Source organism: Oryza glaberrima, chromosome 1, assembly GCF_000147395.1.
Source record: "Oryza glaberrima chromosome 1, OglaRS2, whole genome shotgun sequence".
Lineage (NCBI taxonomy): Eukaryota > Viridiplantae > Streptophyta > Magnoliopsida > Poales > Poaceae > Oryza > Oryza glaberrima.
In genome coordinates, this window is record NC_068326.1 from 4883084 (window position 1) to 4905883 (window position 22800).

Here is a 22800-nt window from a genome sequence, read left to right on the forward strand (position 1 = left end):
CACAGAGCCTCTACGGAGTAGAGAATCAACAATTGTTTTTTAACGATTATTACATCGAAACACTGTTAGAATATGATATAAGATTGATGAAGACATGATGGAAAGGATACGTATATGCATGTAACTTGAAATCAAATCATCAGCTACAATAAACAATAATGCCTAGGTGAATCTGAACCCATGTGTTTAGTTGTAGTACTGTGTGACCGAAACAAAATTCAAAATTGGGTCCCACAAGTGTCAAGATATGCTAGTTGGGGCATGAAAAAGTCTGCCTAAACACATGCGCAGGGGAGGAAATTCGAGTAGGGAAATTCTTTTAAACAGCCCCATCAAAAGAAAATTTTGAAACTTTGTTTCTTAATAGATGATGCTGTTAACTTTTTAACATAATATTTGACTATTTATCTTATTAAAAGAATTAGTATAAATATAAAAAATATAAACTATTCTTAAAGTTTCTTTAATGATAAAATAAGTCATAGCAAAATAAAATATATTTATATAATTTTTTGATAAGATAAATAGTTAACGATGTTATCTATTAAAAACTGGAGTATATATGAAGAAGGTTGTGTCATGCCCTTTTTCTTAAACCAATGTGTATCATATCAGATATGTCCTCGTTTAGATTTGCTTGATTATCATATATCTTCAGGTGGTATACCTATGCGACTTCATTGGCAAATGTTGGTGTTAACAACTCGAGTGTGCTCATTTCATCAGTACTACTAAGAGGGGATCGCAGAGAGTTAACCTTTGTACCTGTACCTAAACACTAGAATTACTCCCTCCAATGACTCAATGAGTACCGTTGTGAGTGAAAAAATCTAAGATCAGACCCCGGCCATTTGTCATCTTGAGAAGGGAGATGAACATTGGCACATTGCATGGTCTAGGATTTTGTTACTCCCTTCGATAAAAAATAAGTGATATTTTAGAGGACGTGTAGTCAGCACGTTTAAACTTTGACTATCAATTTTTCTTCAAATATTTTGATTCAAAATTTGAAAATAATATGGTTAAATTTTTCAAAAAAAGGTTTCAAAATATTATGACTGTGCTTTATTTATTGGTGGTAGTAATTAATAATCAATTTTTTGGTTACCATGCCACTGTCCAACACGTCACTAAATCACTAATTTCGTGACCGAATGGAGTACTTCTTTCATTATAAAATAATAAATCAACTTTTGTATGTGAAGCCGGATCCTATCTTTTTCTTTAGCTAAATCTCTAGACAAAAAAAATGTAGACTTCTTGTGTCAGTCTAATGTGACATTAATTTCCTAGCTTCGGTGGTGGTCATACTACATATTGAATTATTGATCATGCTCTAAGACGATTTCTTACTCTCGTTTTTCCTTTAATATATTAATGCTCTATCAATGTTTGATAGGAGTAGCTTTAATTTCCGTTTCTTAAACACGTAGTAGTGTGATTGCTTTTGTTCAGTGTTTTCTTGTTGTTTGCCCTTCAGTACAGGTGCTTAAAGCCTTAAATTAACCCCAGTCAACTTAATTTATCGCTTAAAAAATGACATATTTGTGCCAGGGTTTGGTGACAAGGGACATGCTTACCAGAGATGTCCCCCTGCCAGCTTAATTATCTCTCTCTATCAATTCTTAATCAAGTCAAACCGGATCAAAAATCAGATTTAATTAATTAATTAGCTTGGATAAAACACAGTTGCTGTGATTGTTAGGCTGTGTTCACAACTCACAACTTCACAAGTCCATGTTCCCAACTTCCCAACTTTACTCGGTCGTTTACTGCGCACATTTTTTAAACTGCTAATCGGTATGTGTTTTGTAAAAATTTCTATAAAAAAGTTGTTTTAAAAAATCATATTAATCTATTTTTTTTAAATTTTTAAGCTAATAATAATTAATCACACATTAATTAATTGTTCCGTTTTCCATTATACAACTCCAGTACATATTTTAAGTTGGTGCAAATACGAATTTATACTTCCATATCGTAAAAATAAACTAAGATAATACACAGAGATGATGATTAAAATACCGGAAACTGCACAAATCAAGCAGATCATCTGGGCCATGGACTCTAAACTTCTCCTCAATCTCCGTCGCTGTCACATGATAATTAACTTTCTCGAGTGTACCAATCCGTGACGACGCTTGCATGCACACACGCACATCGCCATTTGCGTACGGCGACGAGAGAAGAAGAAGAAGAAGCACTCATATGCTTACTATACTAATTAATTAAGTATACACATTATTAGGGATAGGTTATGGCCCGTGTTAGCCGGGGGAAGTGTCTCGCAAATCTTGCCACCTGTCGTGTTGGTGATGTACATGCCGTGTTCTATATATATCCCTCCACAAACTCGCAACCGTTTCCCGCGTTATCTGCTCGATCGATCTCCTCACCTCTCTCTCTTGATCGATCGATTAATTACACACCCCACTTATATTCTTCTCATCGATCTCGGCTCTCTTCTTCTCGATCGATCGAGCATTATTAATTGCGACACATGCATGGAGTTGCAGCTGCCTCTATATCTGATCTGATTATCATCTGTCCCTGTCAGATTCCGGTTGTTTGGTTGGTCGATTTCGTGTTTTGAAGAGGTCGTCGTGTTCTTTTTGATTTTTTTTTTCTTCTTGTTTTTTGTTTTGATTGATTGATCTCCCGGGCTACTGGGTCAAGGAGGAGCAGTGCGTGTTCAGATCTCTTTGGCGATAAGGTCTTCGCCGTTGCATCAGCATCGCGTTTAATTCCACTCGGTTTCTTGGTTAAGGTCGTGATCGATATTTTGATCATATTCTGATTTTTATTTTGTTTTTGATTTTTGATTTTTCGTCTTTGAAATCGGTCACATCGGGTCTCCCTATTCCTCGCAAGTTCTTTGAGAGAGATTGGTTCTTGGCTGCTTATAATTCCATGTAAATTACAAGAGTTTTGGTGAGAGCGAACCATGAAAATTCTGTAGCGTGGTGCGACGGCGGTGGGTGTCATGCCGGCGAGCACCATGGGCGGCGGCGGCGGAGGAGGTCGAGGAGGAGGTGATCATCACTCGCCGACGTCGGGGAAGACGCCGCGGGGGGACTACTCCGCGCTGGCGACGTCGACGCCGACGAAGCAGTCGCCGCGCTGGCCGTCGCCGTCGGCCGCGGCGTCGTCCCTCCTGCCGAGCGGCGCGGCGGCGCTGCTGGAGAGCCGGTGGGCGCTGCCGGCGGCGTTCGGCGTGTTCCTCTTCCTCGCCGTCACGCTGGCGGTCGCCACCTCGTCGCTCTCCGTCGCGGCGTCGCTCCCCGCCTTCTTCCCCGCCGCCAAGCAGCCGCTGCCGCTGCCGCCGCCGTCGCCGCCGCCCGGCGCCGGCGTGGCGAGGCTGGCCTACCTGGTGTCCGGCTCCAAGGGCGACCTCGACCGGCTATGGCGGACGCTCCACGCGCTCTACCACCCGCGAAACCTCTACGTCGTCCACCTCGACCGGGAGGCCGCCGTGTCGGAGCGGCTCGAGCTGGCGGCGCGCGTGGCGAACAGCTCCATGTTCCGGCGAGTCGGCAACGTGGAGGTGATCCGCCGCTCCAACATGGTGACCTACCGCGGCCCCACCATGGTCGCCAACACCCTCCACGCCTGCGCCGTCCTCCTCCGCCGCAGCCGCGACTGGGACTGGTTCATCAACCTCTCCGCCTCCGACTACCCTCTCATGACCCAAGACGGTACGACCGTCCCCCTAAGTTTGAGTCACTGACATGTTGAGCTTCACGTATGCTAAAACCATTCATCCAACAGATATCCTCCACGTGTTGTCCTCGATCCCGAGGAACACCAACTTCATCGAGCACACCGGCTATCTAGGATGGAAGGAGTAAGTACTTACTACACCTTCTGAGGTTTGGTAAACTAGTTAGTTTATTATATTACAGCTTCGTTCTGACGAACGAGGCTGGATGGCAATGTAGGGGGCAGAGGGCGAGGCCGGTGATCGTGGACCCGGGGCTGTACATGGCGCGGAAGCAGGACATCTTCTACGTGGAGCAGCGGCGGGAGCTGCCGACGGCGTTCAAGCTGTTCACGGGGTCGGCGTGGGTGGCGCTGAGCAGGGATTTCGCCGAATACGTGGTGTGGGGGTGGGACAACCTGCCGCGGACGCTGCTCATGTACTACGCCAACTTCGTCTCCTCGCCGGAGGGCTACTTCCAGACCGTGCTCTGCAACGCGCCGCGGTTCGTGCCCACGGCGGCGAACCACGACCTCCACCACATCCAGTGGGACACGCCGCCGCGCCAGCACCCGCACCCGCTCGCCCTCGCCGACCGCCCCGCCATGGAGCGCAGCGGCGCCCCCTTCGCCCGCAAGTTCCCCCGCGACGACCCCGTGCTCGACGCCATCGACGCCGACCTGCTCGGCGGCCGCGGCCGCGCCAATGGCAATGGCACGGCGGGCGCCGGCGGCGGCGACATGTTCGTCCGGGGCGGGTGGTGCGTCGGCGCCGGCGGCGGGTGCGACGAGGTCGGCGACGACTGGGTGCTCCGGCCGGGCCCCGGCGCGGCGCGGCTGGACAAGCTCATGGACAGGATCGTCAGGTCGGAGGCCTTCGTCAACAGCCAGTGCAAGTAGCTAGCTTAGCTTAGCTGCGAGAGTGATCGAGTGAGATAAATCACTCACTGGTTAATCTTAATCTGCATCGTGTAATTCGCTTCTTTTTTCATCTTTTTTTTTACCCTACTGATTTACTTGCAGGTTTGTACAAATTCATCAAGTTAAAAGCATATATATGTATAGAGATAGAGAGAGAAAGAGAGAGATAAGTATATAGTACTTGCTAGTACTAATTAACTGTAATCCATTTTCATTATCCCATCTCGAAAGGACAAGGTGTTCTCTGTGGTTCTTGCTTACAGTTCACACCAACACACAAACTCTTGACGTTCGCAAGCTGGAAAAATGTTGCATTTCGTAGTACTAAGCACCGTCCATTCTGTCATTCTGACGTCGACAAGATGGGGGAAAAAATGTTGCTTTGTCTGCTAATTAAACATGTTGTTGCATCAGTTACATGCTTACAGCTACGCGAGATCGAAACGGTTCAATGTGGCCCCCCTATGTGCTGCTATCTCAGTTGTCTGCTCTTTTTCTGATAGTGATGCTGCTGCCTGAAGAACTGCTGAAATTAGTGCTGAACTGCTACAGTTTTTCGATGGTGACAGTGCGCAGTTTTTGCTCCGCCGAAAATGCTCTATACTCAATTTCAGAGTTTTTGAACCTGTAATTAGTGTGCTAAACTACGCGGCATTTTGTTCACTCATTTCATTGCAGTCGTGCTGCTTTGCCAAGAACAATAGAAAGATTCGTCAAGAAGAAAAATTCGGAGTAAAGCTTTACAGTGATCTGAATGTTTCAGAACTTCAGACTTTCAGGGTAGAGCTTACAAGATACGCATACATTCAGCAAACAACTACTGATGGAGATCTGAAGAGAAAAGGCTTCATATACACTCAAAATTCAACCCAACTTTTCAAAAGAAAAAAAAAACAATTTCTCCCACATATGGCGAATTTTGGAGAGCCCATACTTTAACCAAGTTTTCAGCTAAAGATGCTGCTACTGAACAAAAAAACTCCCAGAAACTGACATCCATCTTTCAAGAAAAAAACAGCACAAGGATAAAGCAGACTTCAAGCAAGCAGAGATGTTGCTTTCTCAAAGTCGCATCGTAATTACGAGGACTCCATAATAAAAGATACAATAATTGTATTAACGAATGCCATTTTCCTGTTCTGACGGCCTGGAGTCAACCCTGCATAGGTTTGCCTTAAAATCTTAATATAAATGAGTGATTACGATATATCTAGGCCAATAATGCTACCTTTTTTATAATTAGAGACACCTGCATGTGAATGATCTGCTACTAAATTTCACAAAAACAGAGAAGAGAGCAGAAGGGTAGCACAATATACAGCTACTGTAAACCTACTTGCAATTCACCTGATAAACATGTCCAAGCATCCTAGAACACAGGTTCACCTTTTCTGAACAAAAATGAAAATCTTATGCTAAGCTACTGAGCATACAGAACCGGATAAAAACATCTGGCAGAAAGGATGCTAGAGACTACAGGAACTCAGGTGCTATGTGAGGGTTTCAGCTTTTGAATCCAATGCAGAAGTCGCTTTTTCTGATCCTGGCTGTTGCTGCTCTTCAGTGAGTCGAGGCAGCCACCTTGGGAGAGAACAGAATGAAATTCCTCCAGGATTTTAACAATCTGCCAGAAATCAGGCCTCTTTTCGGGCTGCAATGAGCAACACTGTTCGATCAACGGTCTCAGAGCCATTGGACATTCTGGAGGAATTACTGGTCGCGCATGCTGAAAAATTAAACACGGAGAGAAAAAGGAGGCATAAGTTTTTGGACATCTGCGGAGCAACAAAATTACTCTTAGGAGGTATACTCAAATTGAGAAAGAAACCATTACCCTAGTTGCAACAGCATAAGCCGCCTGGAGAGGGGTTAAGTCATCGAAAGGAATTCTTCCAGAGATCATTTCCCATAGGAGTAGTCCAAAGCTATAGACGTCGACCTTCCGGTTGTATGCCTTACGCTTGATCATCTCGGGGGCCATCCACCGGTAAGTGCCTTCGTCTTCCACCAGCACATCACACATTGACTCCTCACAGGCAATCCCAAAATCAGCAATCTTTACACAGAAGTTCTCATCAAAGAGAATGTTCTCTGGCTTAATGTCACGGTGCACGACCCCTTGAGAGTGAATGTACTCCAACCCACGGGCAACATCGAGAGCAATGGATATGATCTTCTCCAGAGGGATGGGGTGATGCTCTGTGCTATTTAGATATGACCTCAGGGAACCTCCAGGGAGGAACTCAGTAATTATGTAAAAAACTGGTGGGCATTTATAGGCTGCTACTAGCTGCATTACATAAATAAGATCAGAGAAGGTTTGCCATTAGCAAAATCATAAAAATTGAGTATTTCAGAGATTATTCAGTGATCAGCTAATGTCAATCAATCAAGCCAACCATATAAAGTGAATGAATATCCTGGGAATTTTATAGAACAGTGTTAATCAAATAAGATCAAATACCTTAAGAGAAGAGAACATAAGCTGAAATGTCTGACAGAGTTTGTGGATTATCCTAAGTGTTCTTTTTTATGAAATAAAGGCTACAGTATTAATTTAATCTGATCACAATACAAGACTTCATGGTCATTAGAAGTAACTCAAGTAAAATCTAAGAACACACTTCCATAGATTTATATGGTGATGATGGCAGAATAATGCAAGATGCAAGATGAAAAGCGGTTATTTGTTACCTTGATCACATTCTTGTGATAGAGGTGAGATAGAGCATTGACCTCACTGTTATACTGTTTTTCGAGTTTTGCAGCCATCTTCCCATTGTCGTCATCATCAGGTTGCCGAATAAATTTAATGGCAACTGGTTTATCATCATAGAGTCCTTTGTAGAGCCGGCTATATGCCCCAGATGCAAACTTATGCCCCACGAGCAGCTTAGATGGATCAAGTGTCCAATCAACTGTAGTTTGAACTGCCTGAGCCATACTAACCCCGTGGTTCCTCCGAACTTCAGCAGCGTCCACTGCACTAACCCTCCTCCTTCCACCATTATCAAAATATCTCCTAGTCCATGAGCTATCCTTTAGAGACTTGTGCTTATCAGAGGACACTGGGGTTGAACACAAATCAGGGCTTTGGCTCATATCAGACAGTTGTCTATCAAACGATTTGCCGTAAATGCTTCTTTCAGATCCCCTTCGCTTTGGGGGAGGGCTTGTAAACCTCCTGCTACTTGCACGTGCTTCTCTGAACACATCAGAAGGCGCTACATTCGGAAGAGGGGACTTTGATCTCAGCTTGTGCTGAGGTCTGTCAGTCTTCTTGAGGTTTGAATCTCGATTCGGGTGTGCCTTGTTCAAGTAGCTGAGAAGCATCGCTGAGCTTGGGCTCTTGACCAGGCTCCTTGCCTTCAGGCCCTTCGAATTAACAGAGTTCACCGGAGGGCTTGAAGGGATATCAAAATCTGCCTTCTGCTTGTTGGCCTTTTCCTTATCAATCTGAAGCGAGGAGCGGGCTGTTGGCAAGCTCACAGAGTGCTTGAACGCAGCCGCTGCATCCTCATCCCGGTTAACAGGCATCGACACAGACTTCCCCATACTAATAAATCTCTGCAGTTTCTGCTCCACATCCCTGCCAAGGGGAGCAATTGGCGCCCGTTGGTGATCCAACCTTGTGTACACGGTGTGGGAGAACTTGGTTCTCCTCAGCCATGAATTCTCTCTCTCCATTCTGGCAAACCACGAAAGCGAAGAGAAGCTACCTCACAAGTGATCAAATTCCAACTTTGGATGCCTGGATCAGTAGAAACCACATGTTGAAGTAGAATTTTGCAAAGGAGAAAAGGAATTTGTCGCAGGAAACGCCTCCAAGAGACCCAAGGCCAGGAATAGCCGCAACTCCTTGGCCCATCTGAAGTCAAATTCTCACAACAGCTTGTTTATAAGATGGCTAAACTATAAGTGATCTATGGTTAGCTAATATCTACAAACGGAACCAAAGAACTTGCGAAGGTTGATGAAGAACCAGCAATTGCATAGGCTTCTCAAGATTCCTGAAAGATAAACTGAACTGGGTTAGCAACAGGCAGTATTGTATTGTCAATTATTGGTCATAGAATATGTTTTGGTTCAATGGACAGAGACAAATCGAGTAGTATTTATTATTATTAGACTGAAATGGTAGACAAACATATCTGCAATATAATACTAAAGAATTGACTTTTTTTTAGCGGCGTTGGAGAACAACTGCCATGGTGGAACAGTGCTAAAACACGCTGGTTTTGACAATTGAAGCATCACAGAAACTGAAAGTGCAAGGTTATGACCAGATCAAGAACAAGACATGAACAGCATCTGGATTAGTCTTGACTGATTGACATACTGCACAGATCTCATCTCTCCTTGTCAATCAAAATACGGCGCAAAATCTTTGAACGAAACCTAAACTCTGGAGAGAAAGACATCTCTTCCTTTTGCTATAATTAGCACTAGAGACCTACCTAGATTACGACTTCTCTTAACACGACCAAACAAAAAAAAAAAATCTCCTGTTCATATATTGAAAAATCAACATCCAACTCCTAAAATTTCATAATCGCAGAGAGAGAGAAAAAAAATACTAAACCAATTCAAAGCATGGACCCAGATGAGAACCTGGAACAGATATTAGCACACACTGATTGATGGCTTCAACACCCGAAGCATATACATACATGAACACAAAACCAATCTAGAACACAAAGATCGATGCTTAAGCACTAATCAACAAGAAAAAAAAAACATCTAGAACAAACAGCAAATCACCCTCGAAAGAACTTGCCTTCCTCAACAGAAAACCGATCTGATATCTGAAAGAGCAGCCCAAGAAGAAGAAAAGGAGGAAGGGAGATGCCAATCTCTGAAGCAAAGCAAAGAAAGAAACCAACCTCCCAGAGATCGCGGCTCGTCGAAGCGGATAGATAGAGAAGGATATCAGAATGGCAACTACTTCATCCCCTCAAAAATCTCGCCTTTCCGTTGCGCGAACCCGAGCAAGCCGAACCGGATCGAGAGAGGACTCAGAGGGAGAGATAATGAGATAGTACTACTATGGTGGTGAAGATTGGCATTCAAAGCTCCCACCGGAAAGATGGCCCGTGCTTACACCCTGGAAACGCAAACGCAGCAGCAACAACAAGCGGTCGCCTCTGCTGCTCTCCTAGTCCTCCCTGAGCCCAGCTTAACTCTCTCTCTCTTCTTCTGTGTTGTGTTCACTGCTGCATTTGAGGGTTCGGGTTCAGAATACGGATATGTATAGGGGCTGGACAAAAGTTCAGGTAAGTAAAAAAGAGGAGGCTTTTTTGGGGGAAACTGTGGATTTTCATTCACTTCTCAGGGCTACAAGTCTAGTACTACCATGCGTGTAATCCTCACCGTGTTTAGTTCCAAAATAATTTTTCAAACTTTTAACTTTTTCATCATATTAAAATTTTCCTACACACATAAACTTCCAACTTTTCCGTCACATCGTTCCAATTTCAACCAAACTTTCCAATTTTGATGTGAACTAAACGCAGCCCCTATGTGAGAAGGTGATAAACAAATGTGAACAGTGAACATGTGCGTGAACATGAATGGAAACATAGTAATTAATAATATTACTATTTCTTGCTGTTTCAAAATATAGTAGTTTCTCGCTATCTAAATTTACCCTGAAATATAGGAGTAGTATTTAAACACCTACTCCTTCATCTCATTTAATCATAGTCTTTCCTTGTTTAATTTTTGTCAAACGAATCATGGCCGTTCTCCATTTAATTCAATATATTTTCTTAATTACCTGCAAAACTCTAGAAATTCTTATATTTTATTTAGAATGGTATCTAGTAGTAGAAGATGAGGGTGTGTATGGAAATACAAATAAGTTCAAGGAACAGAAGTGATGAGTGAGTTTGAGGAGGAGGAGAAGTCAAAATGCAGAATGCAGGCAAAGGAAAGGGGAAGAGAGGTTGTGGTGGAGTGTGGGGCTGGTAGCATGCAGGCAGAGGTGGAGAGAGGGACAGCAGAATTGAAAATGTCAGCTTTGCACAAAAAGTGGTTAGGGAGTTTTTAAGTCTACATTGGCCCTCTCCTTTTTCTTCTTTTCCTACATTCTTTTCTTCCATTTTTGGTGCTTGGGATCCTCCATGGCTAGGTTCATGCATTGGTTTTTGTTTGTTTTACTATTTCCATGCATATTGCATCCCTCCATCACTGGCTATTCCTTTTTTTTTTTTGCAGGAAAATATTTATTTCTTAGTTAGCTATATGTGATGGTGAAAAATATTCCTCCCCTTTTCCCCATCTTATTTGCATGATTTGATTAATGTAACACAAAAGTAATAATGTTATTAAGGCGGATAACCATAAAAGTCGTCAAACTATATTTTTACAAGACACGATACAATTGACACAAGCATTATATTAGCAAATTATTGTGGGTTAGATATGTGGCAAATACATGATATTTTTTACATACACCCTCCAAACTTTGCTTAAATATTTGATGACTAGTGTGACGGTCACACGGGACAAAGATGATAGAAGGTATAAGGATGTCGACAAAAAAAAAAAAAGCTTAAGGTCAACATGTGGGGGGATACCAAGAAGTAGGACAAGGAAACAACAAATCATCAACCATAAATGGTGACATAAAAAGAGAGACATAGTAAGGATACTAGTTGTATCTTTTATAGCTCTATGCTTGAAAACAACAAACTAGTCGGCCCGTTTGGAATGGAGAAAACGTAAAGGATTCTTCGACATACTATTCTTTCACTATATCAACATTTGGGATGTAGGATTGATGAATATTTTTCATATGAAAAATCATCAATCTTTATGCGTATAGAAAACATATGTGATGCCATTCGAAATTTCCCTGCCTGCACCCTACACTCTCATGTGCTTTTGCAATATATTATTTGCACCTATATTTTGTTCATATTCCTAAGTTTGTTCTATTCATGTGGCATTTTTTTCCTGTGGTCCAAAAAGGAAAATGGACATGCAAACAATGTTTTCTACTAGGGTATCTAGGTAGGATAAAATGGTTTGTAGGAGCATCAAACATTAGTTTATCCATGGAGGGAGTAGTGATTTTCTTGGTTAGTTGACTTTGATGGCGATTCATTATATCCCCCAAGTTCATCTTTCTATTCCAAATAAACTTATGTAACACAAATGTAATGCTACCAAAGGGAGACAACAACAAAACCATTGAACTTTCAAAGGTTTCAATAAAATAAAACAACATCAAACTAGAAAACTGTTAGAAATCATACACACAAAATACCTAAGTTTGAAGAGAAATTAGTCATTGATGCTAACTAATTCTTGCTTGAAATAGGTTCTCTAGCCCACTTGTGTCTATGGTAATGCTACTTCCCTCCACTCGGCCTTGATCTTCGACGACAAACGTTATGTCATCATATAGCAAAAGACAAGGCTGATAACAAATAAGTCTTGAGTCAATGTTGGCGACAATATCAAGAGATATATAGGATAAGGATGCAACAAATATCTAGGTAGAAGCTAGTGGTGACGTAGAGGATGGAAAAAATAGCTATGGGTAGGTATAGCCTCCGAGCATGATAAGATCAATTGAAGAGGCGACAACAAGTGTCTCCCAACCACAACAAAGGGGATCACAAGAAATGATATCAAGGTGTTTGATGGTCAAGCCCATCCGTTAACATTACATGATGGAGGGACGGAACCACCCATGGGTAGGGTGGGTCGATAGGCCCAGCTATGGCCTGCGTCCCCCCCCCCCCTCCCCCCCAAACTCCTATATCCTCCCTTGGGCTGCCTGATACCAGATTCTATCCATAAGCATCCTACAAGTGACCAGCCCATCAAGTATTCACGCTGTAGGTAGAAGGCCGCAAGCGACGAAAGAAAATAGAAATGCTGACGTCTTGTCTCTCCTCGATTAGTCCCATCGATCATTAAGTCTTGGATTGAACGGTTCGTCTTTTATTCATGCCACCGAGGTGTCGGCACCGCTAGGGCCAAAGCCATCCCGATTCCCATGTGGACATCGACACTGCCATGTGCACATGATCTTGGTAGTTTGTCCTTGAAGATGGTTGAAATGCAAAAGGACATTGATTTCCACTGGTCTATCACCCTATTAACTTAGCATTGCTTCTACTTGTTATAACAACATATGTTGAAAGAGCCTTCTCGGCTATTAATATAATCAGAACCAATTTGCATAATAGGAGGTTCGATGAATTGATCGATGACTTGATATGGTGTATGATGAATTATGGTGCAAAGAATATTACTTTATTTAAAATTAAAGGTATACTTTCTTGTTTGCATTAATTTATTAATTGAACTATATTTTTTTATAAATTACAACATAAATATGGTATGTGTTGCTTGGTTGTTCTTATCGAGTGAGCATCTCCGCTCCATCTTTGTTTCCAAGCTGCGTCCGCCTTATGATGGGTCCAATGTAGGGGTGGAAAAAAAGCTCGAAGCTCGCGACTCGGATCGGCTCGTTTCAGGCTTGGCTCCGATCAACTCGAGCTCGGAGTCTTAACGAACTAAGCCAAGCCAGCAGTTTTGCTCGTTAAGCTAACGAGCTGATCCTGAGCTAGCTCGCGAGTCACTTGGTAGGCTCGTTAAACTCGCATAGCCCAAGAATCCCACATCCACAGGCCCACAGGCCACAGCCGGCCCAAGACCAACCCAGTAAAAACTCTCTCCCAACTGGCCAACTCATGTCTTCCCTAATTACGGCTAAACCCTATCTTGTCAGCCGCTTCACTGAATCCCAGGCGGCACCGTGGCAGGTCGCAAGCTCGCAGGCGGCAAGTCGCAGCCACCACCAACACCAACAATGCCGACGACACAGGGCCACGCAGCCGCAGGGCCACGCCGACCACGCCGGCCGCTCCTTCTGCCGCCGCAGGGCCACGCCGCCGACGCCGCTCCTCCCGCAACCGCAGCGCCACACCGACGACACCAACCATGCCGCTCCTCCCGCACCCTGCTGGTCTGCTTCACGGAAAGGGAGAGCCGGCTGGTCAGTTAACGAGCTAAACAAGCTCAACGAGCCAGCTCGAGCAAGCTCACCGAGTCGAGCCGAGTTAGCATTTCAGCTCGTTAGCACTAATGAGCCAAGCCGAGCTGGCTCGTTAAGGTAGCGAGCCGAGCTGACCTAGCCGAGTCGAGCTGGCTCGATATCCACCCCTAGCCCAATAAATCCAAGCGGCATAAGCCCATTAATGCGGATGTGTGCTCGTGAAGAATTGCATAGAAACATCATCAACACTAGCTTCCTAGCCTAAGACCAACGGCCACCTCTCGACTTTCTTCTCATCTCCAGTTCTCCTATAAGCAATGAAGTCATAGGGGAATGATAGGCCCAATAAATCCAAGAGGCACAAGTCCATTAATGTGGATGGGTGCTCGTAAAAAAAATGGATAGAAACATCATTGAGACTAGTTTCCTAGCCTAAAAATTGCATAGAAACATCATCAATGGCCACCTCTCTACTTCCTTCTCATCCTTGATTATCCCATGAGCAAGGACGTCATAGGGGATAGTTAACTGTATAGGAATAAAATAGGTATGTTGAGAATCACTAAAGAAGTTTTGTATTGCTCGGCATTGACTAAGGACCACGAAGGTTCAGAAAAATAGCACGAAAAAATATCAGTTAACACATGGTATCTCGTTTACGATAAGGTAAGGAGATATTACCCAAGACACATTTATTTCCAACCATAACTGTACTCATACATCCATTTGTAAACTCCCATATTATAGTTATAGCTATAAATAAAGACCCCCTACTTCGATATATTATAGTTATAATTGTAACTCCCATTTGGTAACAGTGGTGGAGGCTTGGAGCCAAATTAATGGGAGGGGTCTTTAAGGTAGATTAAAATCAATCTATTTGTGTCTCTACTATTATAAATGAATCTAGCCTAGTGAGGTTGCGATCCCAGTACCATGTATTTTACCAACGTACCATGGAATCTTTTGTACATATACATATATTTATTATTTGAATAACCTTTTTTTTTCAGCTCATGTCAATTAGCAAAACTATATTGGCTGAAATAGATTTTCAATGGCGGTTACTAACTCGGAACCTCATGTTGTATTTTCGCTGACAGTTTTCGCGTATGGTTGCCAGAGAAAATAATAAGGTGATGTCAAGAAAAATCGATTTTGTGGTAGTGCTATATGCAATTTTTCAAGTACAGAATTTATGATACACTGCTAATTTCATATCATGGCACACTGGTCAGTTAGCAAGGCACGGATAATTGTCTAGTTGCATTGAAAAATTTACAAGTGCAGCTCAAAATAGCACGTTGGTCAGTAGATGGAACAGATTAAACTACTTGATCATCCACATGAGCGGTGGAATATATAACTAATAGCCTCTGTACTTACACTGTTTTTTAATCCATCTAACACCAAATAAATATGGAGTAGATATTGCATGTTGACTTGATGCCAACAAATCCAAAAAAAAAAAAACCATTCTGCCTGATTTGCAGGAGCCTGATCATGCCACCTACAAGCAAGCCATTTCACACCTCAAGGGTCCATGCCATGGAAGATCACAAACAGCTCATCCATTTGACCTAATTTTGTTCCCTAATCTAACCAAGCATTTTCCTATGCCCCTGCACAGGCTTGTCTCACCTCTAATTGCATCATCAGGAGAAAGGAAGAAGAGGAAACAAACAAATCTTCTGCAAGAAACAAAACTCAGCACACCCCCCTGCTTTGTCATTTGTTCATCTGTCCCAGTGGACACTATCCAATGCCAAAAGCTGATAGATCTTCAGGCTGAAATGGACATCTTCAGAAATGGACAGGCATAAATGCAGACAAAGAGCAGAAAATGAGGCAGAGAAGTGAAATGGCATTTGGAGTGCAGATATGATGCCTACGGATGAAGGAAACTTTGGCTGGATGGCTGCACGTCGACATGGGAATCTCCCGTATTTTTGTCTGAACTTTGCTCGGCGACAAGTCACGGCTGCCTGAAAACCGCCTGCCATCACATGTTCTCTCTGAGTTCTTCGCAGCGACAATAATTCGCCAAATTTCAGTCCTTTTTTTCTTGTTTTTTCTTTCAAGGCATTGGATGATGGTTTATTTGAAAAAAAAAGAAAAATCTTGGAACATACATCTGATACTGCATAACAAAATCACAAGGAGAATTGGAGGACCATATTTCAGTTCGAGACGAAACCCAAATCCTCTCGGCATATTAGTATATTACCAATAATCTAAGAGGGATTATCAGATGCCTCACGGCACTAAGATTCACTCAATTTTTTTTTCTAAATAAGAACAAAAATTAAGTTATCATCGAGACATCGGCCCCCTTTCTCCAATCTCCATCAACCCAAGACCGACCAAACGTGGGACAAATATATTATCAGTCCATGATTTGTTTGATCCTGACTTTTATATCAAACAAACAAACAGCTACGTTAAAATAAACGAACAAATATTAGAAGAATTAAGAAACCACTCGACTGTCACTGTCAAGCTGTCATGGTAGAATGAAACCGGCTGTAGAAAGTTGAAACACATCGTCCATAGAACCATGTAGTGATAATGATTTTTATTAAAAATAAATTCTGCTTTGCTAGTGCTTTCTGAGGTATGCAGCAATTGCAATCTCAATTTCAAGAGGAAGGCAAAAATTACTAAAAAATCAGAGGAAAATGAAACAAATTGCTTGCTAAGCAAAGCACGAAGAGAGATAGAGAGGAAGTGAAGAAGATGCAGATAACTGAAAGGCCTAGTTTCCTGTCAAATTTATGTGCTTCAGTAATAGTTCATTTCAGGACGGAATAAGTCTGTTCTGACCATTTTTTTATCCCTAGTCTCTTATCCTTGACCAAATCACATCCTCTTAGCTGCAAAACCGGGTATCACGCCTTCTCCAACTTCAAAAAAAGGTGCAAATGTACTCCTTCAGTGGTTTGGAAAGCAGTTTGTATAAACGAAAAAAAAAGTTTGTATTGGCGTGGCAGGTTGACTGTCAACATAAACCATTTCCCAAACCACCGAAGGAGTCAATTTGCACTGATTTTTAAAGATAGGGGAGACATTACACCCGAAGTTGCGGTTAAGGGAGACGATTCAATAAGAAGCAAGACAGGGATACGAAATAGACTTATTCCTTTCACGACCCATAACATCCTCAGATCGCTTATGGGCCATAAATCAGGATGTACACTATGGCCCAATTTTCGTAGTAACAAGAGTTCACTTTGATTTGCAGGATTCTCACATAAAACCATTTCAATTCTCACCTGAATGAATTCTCCGTGACTAAAAAGGGAAAACAAAAATTCTACCGTACCAATTACCAAACAGTGACTAAATTTGGCTAATTCCTCCAAGACAAACTGGCCGATGCTAACAATTTGCCATCCATTCTTCGTCACATCATGATATGGCAAAACAACAGCGGTTGTGTTTAGTTCACACTGAAGTTTGAAAGTTTGTTTGAAATTGGAACGATGTGACTGAAAAGTTGTGTGCATGACATGTTTAATGTGATGGAAAATTGGAAGTTTGGAAAAAAAAAACTTTGGAATTAAACATGGCCGCAGTGTTAATTCGGCCAAGCAGGAGAAGGATTTGACAGAGCCGGCAGGGCTAGCTGCTGCTGATGCTAACAATTGTCACATGGCAATATGGCACTTGCATTGGCTCCTGCGCTGCGTGGCAGCGTCGGTTCAGCTTGGAGCCCCACTCTCGTGCCGGCTGACTTGGATCTGACCCTCACTTTGCCTCAAAAAATAGTAAATATTGGAATTGACATTTTGAAAGGATAACAAATAGTAAATCTTTTTCTTGCCATGGTTTTAAATGTTTGTTGCTAATTATGTGAAAAACAGTTGAAAAGCCAGTGAAATTCGGACACGTTTACCATATATTTGAAATTAAGTTTGTTTTTTTTAATAAAAAACAGCCAAAGGGTTTATCAAGTGGCTTGTGAATTTGCTCAAAATATCTCTAAATTTTACAAGAACCCAACAGTTGTGTTGGGTGTTGTAAACTCTGCCGCTGACTTGTCTGCTGCTTAACTTCCAATAGGACAGAGATCATTGTTGTATTGAGTTTCACTATACTGATTATATGCCTTGATATCCTATTTATGTTGTTTTTTCTAGAAATTCAGTACAAAAGTAGGCGCTCACAATACACCCGCACTCATCGTTATAAATACACATGCGTACTCCTACCGTTACAAGCATCTTCGGAGATTGGGTTAGCATATCCTGAGATTGCATTGATGAAACCATCACGAACGTCTCGCTATCGATAGGTACATCACCTACTACTGAAAGAATAATTAGCCGTAAAAACAAGTACACGTGCCAAATCTATATCTTGAACTCGGATTGATTCAATCACAAGAAAGCTAGCCAGTTGAGTTACATTTGTTTCGCTCTATGCAAGTTGCTAATTGTTCATCTTTCACAAAGAAAAAAGAAGTGATGTATCGCGATGCTCAATGTGTTGTCTTGTATTACTTTTGTCCTAAAATTATTATATATATTCAGATATATAACCTGAAATGCAATGTTTTTAGACGTTGGTGCTATTGATTACAGTACTAAATTTAGGACGGATTTATTCACATTCCGTACGGGAATCAACACACGACTGGTCTTCTCCATCTCCTTTCCGACCTGTAATTAAAGTTAACCATGCACATACACAATGAAACGTGCCGGATAATTTCAGCCACCGACAGATTTCTGTACACTGTAGTAGTGCTCGCACCATCAGACTCCGAAGTCCCAAAATCCTTTGGACCTGTTTAGAGAGCTAATTCTAAGCAGCTGAAGTTTCTATCAATTCTTCATCTTTCTAAACAACTTAAATTTTACTCAGATTTTATAAACCTATAGTTGTAGAATTAAAAAATAAAATAGAAACCACAATTAAAAAACCCAGATTTTTAAATCTTAAAAAAACTGAATTATCAATCAGCTGTTTCTCGAAATCATTCGCATCATCTACCGTTGAGAAATCGAGAAATATCTCATCCTTTTCGAGTCACAGAGTACCTGAAAAAAAGGTCGTCGTAGACGTTGCAAAGATCGACTCGGTTAAATTTTTTGCTGTACGTAGGTACGCTTAAGTGCATTGCAGGCAATGTACCAGACGTCCTTGGAAAGCCGCTGCTCCCCGGAATTTATCGTACTAGAAGCCAGCATTCATAGCGTACGTTTGATCCAGTCTACAGGCCGTTGCCAGTTTCCTTCTGATATCTCGTATGGTACTGGAATCCAATCTTCAATTTTTTTTTTCTAAGGCCTTGTTTAGTTGGAGAAAAATTTTGGGTTTAGTTGTCACATTAGATATACGGACACATATTTGAAGTATTAAACGCAGTCTAATACTAACAAAACAAATTACAGATTCCGCCAGGAAACTGTGAGACGAATTTATTAAGCCTAATTAATCTGTCATTAACAAATGTGAACTGAAGTACTATATTGTCAAATCATGGCGCAATTAGGCTTAAAAGATTTGCCTCGCAATTTACATGCAAACTGTGTAATTAGTTTTTTTTTTGCATATTTAATACTCAATGCATGTGTCCAAATATTCGATATGATAGATGAAAAGTTTTTGTTTTGGGAAAAACACTCTTCTTTTGTTTGGCTTAGCTGAATTTCGATTTGCGTGGGGTTTGGTGGTTTTTTATTTTTCCGAATGGCTGAATGATTTATGATCACCGTTTGAGGATAAAAAAATATATTTTAAATAGTTTTTTTAAAAGAAAATTGTATTACCGTTTAAAAGCTCTGGAAGCTTCGAATTAGCTAGCCAGATCTTCTCTTCCTTAAAAAGAACTTAGGGCACTTTTGAATCATAGAAAAAACGGAGGATTAGAAGAAATACATTATTCTAACAGAAATGTAAGTACAAAATAAGGCATTGCAAAATAAAAAAACACAACAATAACCATTTGACTAAACCGCGGATAAAAATTGGAATCGGATGATAAAGATAAACCAAAGAAAATTTTCAAAAAGATTAGAGCTCTTGCTAAGTTTGCTTCAAAATCTCTATTGAATTGTCCATTCTATAAGAATTTCAAAATTTTAAAGGATAGAATATGATTCATTCCTTTGTTTCATGGCCTTCATAGGAAATTATCCTATAAAATTAAAATACTTTAAAATTTCTATGTTTTTTCTATGAATGTAAGAGACCCTATTAGTGAACTAGAGAAATTTTCAAACCTGGGTATGCCTTTTATTTCCTTCACTTGAATAGATATTAATAAACTACTACTCATTAAGTATCCCTTATGTTTATTTGCTTTTATACATGTTTTAAGTATAAAAATGATTTTATATCTTTTGCAGTTAATCTTTAGTAACACAACTACACAAGGCTCGTACTGATGGATAAGAAAATGATATTGTAGAGATAATATATAAAAAATATATTATGCGGTAGCTGTGGTGATAGAATTTTTGGGACCACGCCACAGAACTGCAAAAATTGATAAATAAACCCTTGACTTGACATCAATAATAAGGATGCCATTTACTCTCTATAAAACCGTGCGAGCCATTGCATCAGTAGTGGGGATTCATGCATCAACTAATTTAATCAAAAGTTAAACCGATGTGCAAATGTGGGCATATACCTCAGCACTGATGTTCCCAAGTCAAACATATTGATTATTAACTATTAGGCACACAACAAACACAAGATTAATTCTTACCCCCTTGGTAACTCACTAATTCTCTGACTTACTGTTGGTATCTTAAAGGTGTAAAAGGTGCAATATGAGTTTTTACATGAATTGACCGTCGATAGAGATTACATACATAACTGGTATGTGTTAAAGGGTGTAATCTAGCAATCGAACAGTGATCAATTGGCAATCTAGTTATAGATATAAAATAGGAATTCGACCATCGGTGTAATTCAACCATCCGATCTCGATCCAACGGTACAGATTGACGCGATCTAACCTAGCTAGTGGCTTTGCTCCCCCTAACAATAATCCCAAGGGGATCCGGATGTGGCATCTTTGCCTAACCTTTTGGTTGTTTTTTGAGTTTGCTTTGTATGGCAATCGTTTCTGTCGCTGTGGGTGCTTGCTGACATGAGATATTCCGAACACATCTTCTCCCGCTTTGAACAAATTTCGTTTGCATCATGTCGATCAGCACTGCTGTTCTCACTCACTCGCTCGTGTAGACGGCGTGTGGCAGCTTTATTTCTTCTTTTTTTTTTAATTTTTCTTTCTTTTCTGCTGCCTCGTTTCGTTGTGATGGGAAACAAGGATCAGATGCCACACTGTTAATTAATTAATTAATTAAATCGTACAGCAATTAGAGAGCACCGAAGTCTCGCTTGACCTCCCACAAAGAAAAAGAACAGGAAAAAGTCACCTCTAGAAATCTTTTACTTTGCCAATGATTGATTTCGACCGTCGCTCAGTAAACAACAATAATAACCGGTGATTAATCTGAATAGAAAGTATGTTCAGATTTGTAATACTGGAATATACATGCTATATATATATATTTGCTTAAAATACCTTATATATTAGAACGAATGAAGCATGCCCTTGGATAGTCGGCGGTAAGAAACACGTGTGCACTGTAGGTGACTGAGCCGAGCAGTCGGTAACATCGGATCCCCGTAACGGGCAAAGGGGCAGGCAGACAGCAACAGCAACGGCTTTGCGGCTAGCTATAGCTCCGACCAATTTAATTGGCCAGTACACACTCTAGTGCACACCACATTAGTACATAAACACACCAAATTAATACACGTCTTGTAGCTGCGAGACTAGCAATAGCAAGCGGTAAACAGCACTAGTACAGCTTATGGCATTCAAAATTCAAACTGTTACGACCAGCCGTAACCGCAGCAGTGTGCAATTGAACTGTGCAGTAGTGACGTTTGCATGATAAATTCGGTTGAAAATGGTAGGCATTTCTTCGGAAACGATTCCTAAATTGATTGCGTTTACTAATGTAACTGTTTAGTGCTGGCAGCAGTATGATGCTGAAAAATAAACTAAAAGAAAAGATAATTTTATTTATGGCTAAAATCGAAAATATTCCCATTTATACGGAAACAACGCTCGGTCGGTCGGCGGATTTCTGAAACTGAGCTGAAACATGCGTCGATTCATCGATCGGTTTGGTTGTGAAAACGTAAAGGTTTGCATTGCGGCTGTACTGTACGTGTGTGCACTGTCGGTGCCAGGGAGCAGTAACAGTGCAGGGGCAATAATAATCTGGCCGGAAATGAACCCAACTAATAATAACCGATCAGCTCTTCTCTGCGTACGGTTCTACTTCCTCTGCAGCTATCGATCGATCGAGTACTGCTGCAATCTTTTGTCTGTGCAATGCAATGACAGTCAGATTGATGAACATAGGATGTACTGTTTGTGCCTTCATATGATTCATCCTTGCAACATTTTTCCATAAAAGGGTAACATCGGTTTACTGCACCAAACATTTGGATTTTGGAAGCCATGAAACAAAAAAGAAAAAAGAAAACATGTAAAATACATAAACCATGTGGCATTTGATTAAAACCGTTCACTTTACCCTCCTCAAACTAAGCGAGGTGGTTTGTGCAATTGCGCTTATATTTATGGTTGCATAGGAGCTCTAGTTTGTGAATGATAACAAAAAAAGAAAGATTAGGTGTGATGCTAACCAGGGTGGATCCAGGAAAAAAAATAGTAGAGGTTGAATAAACTAAACAAAACTCGAACATCTTTTTCATAGATGTATAGTAGAAATTTTTAGAGAGCTCGGTGAGGCTCCTATAGTCCCTTGTCAATAGTGAGGGCTCGAACCTTCGCCGCCCTCATGGCAAATCCACCACTATGCTAAGAGAGGAAACAAATGATGGAAACCTTGACGAAGTTTTCATCATAGGCGATGAATATGATAATGAACGACAACATCAATCACCACATGGAAAAGTTATGTTCAATTCTCTTGGTAGTGGTAGCTTTGCTCCAACTAGTAAGAAAAATAGATGCGAACATGTCATTGCATGGTTTACATGCTAAACATAATATGAAAATACAGTATATCCCTAAAGCCGTTCTCTTTGTTAACATATCAAGGAGTCACCGATGAGTCCATCCATACATTTGGTATTGCACATTTTAAAATTTAGTTAGAACTGATTGAACA

The 22800-nt window shown here is 41.3% G+C and overlaps 2 protein-coding genes across 2 annotated transcripts; one reads left to right on the top strand and one right to left on the bottom strand.

Moving 5' to 3' along the window:
• The first annotated feature begins 2361 nt into the window (after positions 1–2361).
• On the top strand, positions 2362–4847 carry LOC127779555 (beta-glucuronosyltransferase GlcAT14B-like). The gene is made up of 3 exons (XM_052306366.1): positions 2362–3695; positions 3769–3844; positions 3939–4847. The coding sequence occupies exons 1-3, from the start codon at positions 2984–2986 to the stop codon at positions 4594–4596; spliced, it is 1446 nt and encodes a 481-aa protein (XP_052162326.1). The 5' UTR covers positions 2362–2983; the 3' UTR covers positions 4597–4847.
• Positions 4848–5873: 1026 nt separating this feature from the next.
• On the bottom strand, positions 5874–9823 carry LOC127779549 (serine/threonine/tyrosine-protein kinase HT1-like). The gene is made up of 4 exons (XM_052306358.1): positions 9501–9823; positions 7312–8627; positions 6452–6907; positions 5874–6343 (listed from the first exon to the last, which is right to left on the bottom strand). Exons 2-4 carry the CDS (start codon positions 8302–8304, stop codon positions 6101–6103), a joined length of 1692 nt encoding a protein of 563 aa, XP_052162318.1. The 5' UTR covers positions 8305–8627; positions 9501–9823; the 3' UTR covers positions 5874–6100.
• Between the last annotated feature and the right edge of the window lie 12977 nt (positions 9824–22800).